Source organism: Ostrinia furnacalis, unplaced genomic scaffold (genome assembly GCF_004193835.3).
Source record: "Ostrinia furnacalis isolate ACB-3 unplaced genomic scaffold, ASM419383v2 OfSCF6505, whole genome shotgun sequence".
Classification (NCBI taxonomy): Eukaryota; Metazoa; Arthropoda; class Insecta; order Lepidoptera; family Crambidae; genus Ostrinia; species Ostrinia furnacalis.
The window spans coordinates 141,295-153,636 of NW_021136744.1; the positions used below are offsets into that span (position 1 = coordinate 141,295).

A 12,342-nucleotide genomic window follows, 5' to 3' on the forward strand; every position below is an offset into this window, starting at 1 on the left:
TTGACCTACAAACCTGGATAAGGGAAACTTTATATTATTTCAGGACGTCATGTCATCGGGACTAGTCCCTCGGCTCCAATACGCCCGTTTTGTCCTTTACTTGAGAGAAAACAAGTGTTTTGAAAGGTTCTGCTTACGCTGTTCGAAATTGTATCGAGAATAGGTTCGGGGAAGTTTGGAGGTAATGTTTTATGTGTGTATTTTATGTTCATTACGGCGAACTGTCAAACCATTGCGTCATTTAGGGTGGATTCGACCAAAAAGAGTGAATATTAATCTCAGAATAAATCGTCAGTTTTTGACATAGGTATTTCCCATACTCAAACTATCAATGTGCCAGTTATACCACAGTTATAGCAGGAGTTATTCTTTGATAAAAGTTTGGTCGAATCGGGCCTTAGACAGATTTTTTTTATCTGTGTTGTTACCAGAAGACTGTTAATTTAGTATTAAGTACAAAAGATGTTTTCTCTGTAAGTAAATTGTAAATACTTTTGACAAATAAACGTCCTCATCTAAAAAATAAAAATAAAAATAATTTAAGACAGTTTTCACTTTGATGAATAATTAAATTGAGTTGAATTTTGAGAATCGTTTCGTAATATGCACTTAAATCTCGTTTTATGAAATGCCCAGAACTCAATTCAAACCCAGGCAAAGACATCGTAAACACAACAAAAACCTGTGATTGTTCAAAAATATTCGTTTGATTTCAATATTTTGAGTGTCATTTCGTAATACGGACTATATCTTGGGTTTCCATTTTTACGTTCATTCTTTTATAGTCATGCGATAATAATAACATTTTACTTGCAAATATTCTAGATTCTTTAGTTCTTTATTTTTCCTATTTATTTTCAANCTTTTCAAATGATCCGAATAGTAGTTATCTATTTCCTTTCAAGCTATTTGTACCTAAAACATAACTCAAAAAGCACTCGTAAAATCAGACTGCCAGATGTTACAAGCACTGAACCGTCTTTCCCGAGAGACGTGACGTCATCAATCAAGCAAACGATAACAAGCCAGTCTTCGTGATACTCTATATTTGCTATCGGCTTTCCAACCGAACAGTTTACACCCTCATCAAATGCTGGCCTATTGCAACGTGTCATTACGGGCTGACCACTCTTAGCTGACCCTTACTTCTGAAGAGCTTTCTTCCGAAGAGTCTGAAGATCAATGCCTATTTACGCTGGTCAGTTACTAAGCTTATTTGTGAGATGGTGAGTGCTATTAGTGGCAACAGACACGTGTCGAAACAATTGTTCGGGCCTGTAAGTGGATGAGGTGTTCGGGTATTCGGAATGAGGAGATGAATTCGGAGGTTGGCTTTGTGAGCCGGGTGAGGCTATTTGGAGAGGCTGTAAGCCGGTCAGCGAGAATGACTTTGTTTAGTGAGATTAAACATTACCGTTTTGGAAGTAAATTATGATGCTATTTCTTTACAACTTGATAACCCGGCATTGTCTGAAAGTGATCGGTTTTTAGCAATAAGACTGACTAAATTGTACTTTTTCAAGACTGTTTTAATGTTCATTTTTTGGGTGGTTAAGTTATGACCTAGTACTTAATAAAATTAATAACTCATTTCATCTAATTAGTTGACTTTGAAAATAGCAAAAGTAAATAAGCATTTCGACAGCTTATAAAAAGTGCCACGATTGATTGGAAACCGTAATTAAAAATGTTTTAATAAATCATTCTCAATAAAATTTATTACACTTTAATTTCCTGCAATTTGCAATGCGATGATTGACAATTACCACATATTACTGCCGAAATGCTACAGTCAATCCTGTTTGGACAACTGATTAATCTCATTTGCCCAGCCATCGCTCATCGGATTGGACGACTTAATCAGTTTGGGATTGCTTTGCGACTATCGATAATTTATTTACATGAAATAAACTAAGGTAAAGTTAAAAATTTAAATCTAATATAATTTACAATACCGGCTTCCCTAAACGAAATTAACCTAAAATCAAAATTAATTAAATATGCAAACACATAACTTTTCATTAAATAAATTAATAAAATTACTACTACATAATAACCAAACACACACACACACAATTTTCAGTTCCTACTTGCAAAATCAGTCAATAGATATGCATTGTATTTCCTAGCTGTATAATTACATACCTTATGTAAGTCATTGTAAATGGAGAGCGGGGTTTTCTAACACAAGTATCTCCTTATACTTAAAAGAAAACCCCAATCGAAACCCTGTTTAAATTCAAACCTGATTCTGAATAAACAATTTTGTATTGTATTTTTGTATTTGTATTGTATAATTTGCTGGACATTTTCGATTAATAAATATCGGTTCAAGTGCAGCGGTTCGTACAGACGAGCACTAAAATGTATTACGTAAATTATTCCGATGCCACGATGTAATAATGTTTTAATTCTAATGAAATACGTGATTGTCCATGGTGCTTACGTTAGTCATTTGTAATAGGCAATCTGGTGAATGCTGTAGGTGTAAATAAGTAAGGTCTAAATAAATGTCTACTTTTTCTGATCCCACCAGTGAAGATTATAGTCCCAATAGGATAATGAATTATACTTTGAAATGACAGATCCATACATATTAAGTTACATGTATCAACAATGTGAAAAAGAAAATATCAACCTTTCAAAATTTGGTTCACTTAACACTTTTGTCAAACAAACATGTTTATAGTTCAGCACGCAGCCAGTTGTTGCAGGTCTCTTGCGACGTATGAGAACGTTGGAATACAGGGGATTTTTTTGAGTACAAAATTAGGGGATAGGTCAGGGTATGCTGGTTGTGTTTATTGTTGGTGGGATTCGGGGCACGCGCGATACTAAGCTCCGGTGCGGGCGAATCGACTGCCGAATGTTAAGTAATTCCTGACGGCGCCTGATTCGTATGTTACACAGTACCTTGTTTTGGTACGTTAGTTTGGAGCCCGGCCTTTGAACTGTGTTTGTTAGAAAACTAAATGTTACAGAACGATTGCGCACTTATACGTTTTGTGTAATCAAACGATTGTATTACTTATCTACTTACCTATATCGTATTATACGCCACTTCAGTGCTAGAGTAGATACTGTGGTGCTAATGAATATGATAGGTCTGGCGCCAACTTGCGAGCGCTTATAAGATAGGATAGATCGTATTTACAAAAAAAAAACAATTCGAGAAAATGAATATTTATTCGCACGAGTCACGTTTACGTAATGATTAGATGACGTTATTCATTTGCAAGCCAGCGATGACGTAATTGACGGTCAGCGAGAGGATGGCGGGGAGAATGTACATGCCGACTGGTAAGGACTCCATCAGCTCTATACTGAGGGGCTCCACGGAGACCAGTCGGTGGAAATCCTTCAGATTCTGGAATTTCTCCGAATTTGCATCTGAAATAAGATTAATTAAAAAAATAGCGTTAAGAGTCGCATCTCAAATAATGTTTTTGATTTGAATTTAATATATTTTTTTAATGTTTGCTACAGTTTTGTATAAATCCTCAATTCTTTCATCACGCCCGTAGAATGGATTTTCAAAATACTATAACGCGTGTTCTTTTATTTCAATTAAGTCGAAATCTGGGGGCACGGCAGTGCCCCCACCAAGTCGAGCAAAAAAGCGGCACGGCCGTACCATCCTTTTCTCGAAGCAATTCAGGCCATTTTCGACCGCCTGTAACTTCGTTGTGGATAAAACTAGAAGGCTGAATTCTCATTAGCTATGCAGGCATTGNTTGTAACAACACGTATTGTTACTTCTCTTCATTAATTATTTTATATACATTATTTTAAAATTATATTCGTCACTGAGTTGTCTTTGGCTGTGACAGATGCCAAAGACAACTTTACTTTATTAATTCTCGGAAAAGTCGCAACTACTGCAATAGTATTTTTTCAAATAATAACTTGGCAACACTTACCGTGGACTTACTAATCTGTGCTTGGCCGAAATGGCCGGTCGGCCATCATTCGAGAACGAGCCGTCGTGCGGACAGGTACGTGAGTAAGATCTTGTACTAATTGTACTTTATTTATTGTAATTGATGTGACAGTGATTAATAAAACTGGTAACATCGCAATAATTGTTTGAATTGATGACCTTCCTTCTGAGGTGTTTTACATGTCAGAAGTGGGATCATACAGAACAAACTGTTTTGTAATACCACCCCACAAACTCAACGGTTAGTAAATATTTGAAACTTAGTTAGTTTTCCGAAATATGCATTGAGGAGGCGAAAATACATCATAGTTAGTGCATCCATGTTGTGTTACCCACATTTTGAACAGAGATTCAACCGATATAAATGGATATTTTTATTGTAATCAAAAAAAATATATAGATTTTGCTCGAAATATGCATTGAGGAGGCGAAAATACTTATCAATTAGTGCATCCATGCTGTGTTACCCACATTTTGTACAGAGATTCGCCCGATGAAAATGGATATTCTTTGTATTTTTTTTTCAAACATAAGTTTTGCTCAAAATATGCCTAGACGTGACAAAAATACTTAATAATTAATATACTCATGTTGTGTTGCTATCATTTTGAATAGGGATTCATCCGATGTAAATGGATGTTATTTTTATTCCCTTCTCTCAAATTTTGTATTTTTATTTTTTATTTTTTTTACTTAATTGAAACCGCAATCTGCAACGGAAATATTTTTCATATTAGTTCAACCTCATGGGTCTTACCCATATTTCGTTGTTTCTCGTTATAATTAAACAACCATCAATGCGATGTTAACAGATTAGAAACTAATGAAATTTGAAATATATTTTTAAGATAATAAGAAGACACTGAACTGAAATACTACCTCATGTGTGTTGTAAATTGATCTAATTATAGAACTGTGTCTGTTTTTAAATATTCAATCCAGTATTTTCGCCGATGCAAACGGATTGATTGTTACATTGATTTAAGCCATTATAATATGACAACGTTTACCATACCTTCTTGTTTTATAACGGTATATATAAAACAAACTGTTTTGAGTTTCAGAAAATGAATTCTGAATGCAAGAAAAGGATACATCGTTCTAGTGCAATACGAAATCGTAGTCGGGAGCGTGTGAGCGTCAGGCGGAGTTGTAGTCGGGATACGCGTGCGAGCGTCAGGCGAAGTCGCAGTCACAGCCGACGGGNGTCTACAAAATACAAAAAGAAATGAGATTTGGGGGCACGGTAGTAAATATATTGACTTGGCCATCGCATGAAAACACGTGTAAATTAAATTATTTAGTGCGATGGCCAAGTCAATAATTTATGTAAAACGTTAAAGATTTCCTGGCCTGGACTTGGTATTACATGGATCTCACAACTTTTTACCGTAGAACAACTGAGTTGCGAGACTTGGTTTTTTTGACAAGTATTGTTTTTGATGGGATACCGATTTCCCAAGCGGTTTACGTTTATACAACTACGGATTTTTGTACTAACGTTAATCATTTTTTTAAATTACGTAACACTGTTGCTTACGTTATAACGTAAATCCCACCAAAAACATTGTGTAAAAAACTAGCCAAGTCTCGATGGAGCTGCTTGTTTATCTCTAAAAAGTAATGAAATCTAGACAAAGTCGTGCCAAGTCTATGGTTCCTTACTGCAATTTCTTTATTATTATAGTTAATGTTGTGTGAGTTGGCCGTTGAACAATCTTTATTAAGATAATCATACATAAGTATTATTGAAATACGCAGCTTTATTAAACCTACAATTGACTGGTTATTGTTGAATCAACGTTTTACGTTTTAAGTCTCTAGAAAGGAAAATAATCTGGACACCGCTTGCTAGTGCTAGCGCCATCTAGCGGTGAGCGATACAGGAGAATACCACGGTGCCGGAGTAGTATTGATCATGAATGTGGTGTTACTTCAGATCTTCNCCGACGGGAAGATGACCGCCAAAGTCGGAGTAAGAGTAGAAGTCCTATCTTGCCAAGGCGACGCGAAAGACGTGTGCGTACCCCACCGAGGAACACATCTAGACCAAGCCGTATTGACGGAGAAACATACCCACCTCGAATATGTAGGGCACACCGTAGCCGAAGTCCTGTGAGGGGATTTAGTGATGCCGAGGATGGTATGGATATGGCCAGGAGTGCTCCTAGACAATATGCCACTGATGACACGAAGCCGGGACCGAAGTCAGCTGAGACGTCAACGTGAGCAGAGTGAAGAGTGTGAAGCCCTGAAAAGACGACTTGCAGCCTTGGAAAGTCAGTTGGGAAGGGAACGAGTGATCAATCAACGCAGAAGGAATGAGAATCGAGTGTCAGAGCCACGAAATAGCCCGGAGCCTAAGGANGGAACTATCAGCGTAATCGAAGCCGGGACCGAAGTCAGCTGAGACGTCAACGTGAGCAGAGTGAAGAGTGTGAAGCCCTGAAAAGACGACTTGCAGCCTTGGAAAGTCAGTTGGGAAGGGAACGAGTGATCAATCAACGCAGAAGGAATGAGAATCGAGTGTCAGAGCCACGAAATAGCCCGGAGCCTAAGGACTCAAGGTATGACTCAGCATCTTTATTTTTTAATGAGTTTGCAAAGTTCTTTAAAAATAAGCCTGGTGACCGTGAACACTTCCCATCGCACATGAATAATGTTATCCCTGAGTTTGACCCCCTTCTTAAGCAACAAACGATCCAAGTTTGGTTAGACAAGGTAGATGAGTGCGCCGAGATTTATGAATGGTCCGATAAACAGATAGTACATTACGCTCTTCCAAAACTGATAGGACATGCAAAGCTTTGGTATCAAGGCCTACCATCCCTAAAACGTACTTGGATGGAATGGAAACAGTTGTTAAAGGAGTCGTTTCCATCCACCGAAAATTATGCAGATTTGCTGACAGAAATGTTAGGGAAACGAGCACGATTTGGCGATAACTTTGAATTATATTATTATAACAAAATAAATTTGCTTAATCGCTGCAAAATTTTCGGTCCACAAGCTGTAGATTGCCTGATTCACGGCGTAGACGATCGTGGTGTAAGAGTAGGGGCTCAAGCAGCCAAGTTTAAAAAACCGGAAGATGTCTTGGAGTTTTTCAAATCTGTCCGGGACAATAATTTAAGACGTGATCGACAAACTATGAACTCCAACATGTTTTCACGGCCTAAAATTAGCGAACAACCTGGAACTTCAAAACAGTTAATTTCCTCACAGCCAATTGTTTGTTTTAATTGCAAGCAGAAGGGTCATCCCAGCTTTAAGTGCCCTAAGCCCTTGGTTAAGTGTTCTTTGTGTCAATTAATAGGCCATACAGCGGTAGAATGTCGTAAAAAGAATAATCCAGAGTCTGACAATAAGGATAAAACTGTTTTGAAGGTCCTGAAGGATCATCATGAAACAGAGGTTCAACTATCGAACTCAATCAGCACCGAGAAGGATTTAGCTGCTAAAAATAAATACAATGTTCCAATACAAATCAATGATCAAACTGTAGTAGGACTTGTAGATTTAGGTAGTGAGGCAACCTTATTACGTCAATCAGACGCTTTGCGATTAAAATTAACATGGGAACCAGTTGATGGTCCGTACCTACGAGGGCTTGGTAACATTCCATATCTACCAGAGGGTAGAACGTTTGCGACAGTGACGGTACAAGGCGTAGTAGAAAAAGACGTAGAGATATTTATTGTAACTGATCAATTAATTAATTACCCAATCCTCCTAGGGCACAGTTTTTCAGAACGTCCCAATTTACGCATAACAAAAACCGCTACAGAATTGATTTTTGATCGAGTCCCACTTACGGATACGGAGTGTCCATCTAAGGTTCCGTTGAGGGCAACTTGTGACGTCTTGATTCCTGCAAATGGCCTTAAGACTGTTCATGTTAAGTCCAGTGATGTCGTTAGTTTTAGAATATACGTACCTGGATCGGTAAGGGGCTGTTCTAATAGAGAGTATTATCTCCTACCAGGTGAATACCAGATCGTAAATGGAGAATGTCATTTGTTGGTTCATAATTTGTGTTCAAATGACATTCACTTACCTGAGGACACTCTTATAACGCGTGTTATTGCTTTGACCCGCGAATTAAGAATAAACTTGACGGAATACGATTGCAGTCCAGCTTGTACAATTAATTATGGTTCACAACTTTCGACCGAACATAAACACAAGTTGGACACGCTGTTGACTGAATTCAAAGATTGTTTTTCTTCTGGCATGCACGATTTGGGATTTACAACGGAAACAGAGATGGTGATTCAACTTAAGGACTCTGATCCGGTTGTCTACCGCCCGTATAGATTGTCGTTTAGTGAACGGAGGAAGGTACAGGATATGATTGACGAAATGGTAGATTGCGGGATAGTTCGCCATTCAAGTTCCCCATATGCCAGTCCAATAGTTTTAATTAAAAAGAAAACTGGGGACTTGAGGCTTTGTGTGGACTATCGTGCCCTTAATAGTAAGACGAAGAGAGATCACTATCCCCTTCCAAGGATAGATGATCTACTTGACCAACTTTCAGGACAAACTATTTTTACTACCCTTGACCTAGCCTCAGGGTATCATCAGATTCCGATAGCTAGTGAGTCTATAGAAAGGACTGCGTTCGTAACGCCGGATGGTCAATACGAGTATACTCGTATGCCATTCGGCCTTGCGAACGCACCCGCTGTCTTTCAGCGACTCATTCATAAGGTCTTAGGAAAAGCCGGAATAAAGCATACCATCGTTTATATGGATGATATACTCATTCCGTCTAAATCTATCGATGAAGGCTTAGACCGTCTAAAAGATGTCCTTAAGGCACTTAGAGACAGTGGGTTAACGTTAAAATTAGAAAAATGCCACTTCTTTAAAGAATCTATTGATTTCCTTGGCTTTGAAATTAGCAAAGGTGAGATAAGACCCGGAGCTCAAAAAACCCTAGCAGTTGCTCAATTTGCACCTCCACAAAATCAACATGATCTGAGGAGGTTTCTAGGCTTAGCTAGTTTTTTCAGACGCTTTGTAAAGGACTTCGCCTCTATTGCTAGACCTCTCACAGACCTTTTAAGGAAAAATACCCCTTGGCGGTGGTCACAAAATGAAGAGGGTGCCTTTATTAAGCTGAAAGATAATTTGACAAAACGACCAATTTTGGCTCTGTATAATCATGCTGCAGAGACTCAGTTACATACTGATGCGAGCCAAATTGGTGTGGCAGGCATATTATTGCAGAGATTAAATGACGAGCCATTTAGACCTGTAGCTTATTTCAGCCGTCGTACTACCGCTGACGAACAGAAACTGCATTCCTTTGAGTTGGAGACGTTAGCGGTGGTATTTTCACTCAATAAGTTCAGGGTCTATTTACTGGGCATAAAATTCACGATCTTTACTGACTGTCACGCTTTGCGCACTACATTTACAAAAAGAGACCTCATTCCCCGCATTTCACGGTGGTGGATCCAATTTTTGGAATATGACTGTAGTATAGAATATCGACCGGGTGATAGGATGGCCCATGTAGATTGTTTAAGTCGAAGTCCCGTAGAAACCGAAGAAAGTGACGTACATAACTTAGACGTATTGAGGGTAGACGCCGTCGATTGGATCACTACCGTGCAATCGGGAGATTCAGAGATCACTCGTATTAAAGAAATTTTGGAAGATCCGGAAACCGCAAAAATTGCTTCGATTAGAAAGGATTACAAAATCAAAAATGGGCGGGTCTTTCGCATTATTGATGACACAACTGATAGATGGGTTGTACCTAGAGCCGTACGTTGGCAGCTTTTACGGGCAAATCACGACGATGTGGGCCATTTTGGCTTTGAGAAAACTTTAGAAAGGGTGCGAGCTTCTTATTGGTTCCCAAAAATGAGGAAGTTTGTGAAGAAGTATGTCTCGGCATGCTTAGGCTGTGCTCATCACAAAATTCCTTCCGGGGCCAAAGAAGGGGAACTTCACCCTATTCCCAAAGTCGAAATACCCTTCCACACCGTTCATGCCGATCATCTCGGGCCCTTCGTTCGAAGCAAAAAGAGAAACGTGCACTTACTAGTCATAGTAGATGCGTTTACCAAATATGTAAATTTGACCCCCGTTCGTAGCACCAAGTCTAAGGCTAGTATTAAAGTATTCCGTCACTATTTCAGCTTGTTTGGTATTCCAACTCGCCTCATTACAGACAGAGGTACTAGCTTCACGAGCCGTAAATTCAAATCCTTTGTAGATGGCCACGGTATAAAACATATTATGAATTCCGTAGCCACTCCACGTGCGAACGGCCAGGTAGAACGGTATAACCGGACTATCCTTTCTGCCTTAGGAGCTATGACCCACGACAAAGGTGCTGAAACATGGGATGAATACATCCCAGATATTCAAATCGGGATTAATACGTCTGTTCATGCGGTTACAAAAAAAACTCCCACTGAGTTATTGTTTGGGCGAAACGTTTCGCACGCTTCTCAGGGAGTCTTAAATGATGTGGCTTTGCAAGCAGATAATACATCGGAAAAGACGTTAGACGAAGTAAGGGCTGAGGCGAGTAGTCGTATTGCTAAAAATCAAGAAATCAACAAAAGTCGATATGATCTACGTAGGAAAAGGGCTACTAATTATAAAGAGGGTGATTTGGTCAGGATAATTAAAGCTGTACCATCGGGCACCGGACAGTCAAAGAAATTAGAGCCCAAATGTCAAGGTCCATACAAAATTAAAAAGATCTTACCTAATGATAGATTTGTAGTAGTAGACACCCCGCTGACTAGAAAAGGTAGACCATACGAGGGTGTAATATCCATTGACAAAATGTTCCCCTGGCTAAGCTTTAGCGCGAATTATACGTCTAGTGAAGAGAGTGGTGAAGAATATGTCCCTAAACTAACGAAAAAGGGGTATTGTGTGACGGTCACTGGCAGCTTGTTATGTTACTTAATCAGAATTTAAATTTAATTTTAGTTTATTAATCGACTTTTATTTCTTAATCATGCTGAGTTGTAAATTGTTTATTTTTGATGGATTGATACTGATGAAATGATTAAGATAGAAATATTTGATGTCATTTGAGATGACAGAAAATAGGTGTCATTTGAGATGACAGAAAATGGGTGTCATTTGAGATGACCAAACTGAGTGTCATTTGAGATGACCAAACTGGGTGTCATTTGAGATGACCAAACTGGGTGTCATTTGAGATGACCAAACTGGGTGTCATTTGAGATGACCAAACTGGGTGTCATTTGAGATGACTAAAATGGATGCCATTTGAGACGGCTATAATAGGTGTCATTTGAGATGACCCTAACGATTGTAATGAATTAAGCGAAATAATGTCATTTGAGATTACCCTAATGAACATAATGAAATTGTGAAATACGATTAATAAATTGTTTTGTTTATGAACATGATGACTTATGATGAAGTATTAATTTCCAGTTAATTATTAATTGTTAGGTTGATTACATTTAGTTCTAAATATTTTTTTTTATACAATTTTACTGTTTTTTAATATTATATATTAATATTTTAATAATTAATATTATTATTATATTTTATAATAAATTTTTGGATCGCTTGTATGTTAGGTTTTATTAATGAAAATGATGATATTATTATGATGAAGTATTTAGTTAAATATTTTGCCTTTGTTAATTACATCTAGTTGTAAATATTTTGTTTTATACAATTTTACCTTTATTTTTAAATAGTTTATATTTAATATTTGTTTGTTCGCTTGAGTGTAGCATCTCTCAAATTAAACAAATTCAGCCAGACCTGAATCATTATATTATATACAATATTTAGAATAGTAATGTATTAATAGTCGAAATGCAAATTATTTTCATACTAGAAATTTTTCCTTGGTTACAAAACGAAATCAAATTGTAAAATTAATTAATGTCAGGAATGTAATATTATTATAATGGTTAATAACGTTGCGTAATCTTGTTGGTTATTGTAAAAAGATAATTATTATTCATATCATTTTGAATATGATAGGCGAACAAAGGGACTTGTTCGAGAAGGATGGCCGATTGTAACAACACGTATTGTTACTTCTCTTCATTAATTATTTTATATACATTATTTTAAAATTATATTCGTCACTGAGTTGTCTTTGGCTGTGACAGATGCCAAAGACAACTTTACTTTATTAATTCTCGGAAAAGTCGCAACTACTGCAATAGTATTTTTTCAAATAATAACTTGGCAACACTTACCGTGGACTTACTAATCTGTGCTTGGCCGAAATGGCCGGTCGGCCATCATTCGAGAACGAGCCGTCGTGCGGACAGGTACGTGAGTAAGATCTTGTACTAATTGTACTTTATTTATTGTAATTGATGTGACAGTGATTAATAAAACTGGTAACATCGCAATAATTGTTTGAATTGATG

At 37.6% G+C, this 12,342-nt stretch overlaps 1 protein-coding gene across 1 annotated transcript; it reads left to right on the plus strand.

Moving 5' to 3' along the window:
• Positions 1–4,719: 4,719 nt before the first annotated feature.
• On the plus strand, positions 4,720–11,322 carry LOC114362443 (uncharacterized). Its single transcript, XM_028317859.1, has 3 exons — positions 4,720–5,138; positions 5,887–6,131; positions 6,309–11,322. Exons 1-3 carry the CDS (start codon positions 5,008–5,010, stop codon positions 10,889–10,891), a joined length of 4,959 nt encoding a protein of 1,652 aa, XP_028173660.1. The 5' UTR covers positions 4,720–5,007; the 3' UTR covers positions 10,892–11,322.
• Positions 11,323–12,342: the final 1,020 nt, after the last annotated feature.

Bases quoted from the DNA above. Each gene is read 5' to 3' on its own strand.
- LOC114362443 (XM_028317859.1), top strand. From the start codon at position 5,008: ATGAATTCTGAATGCAAGAAAAGGATACATCGTTCTAGTGCAATACGA.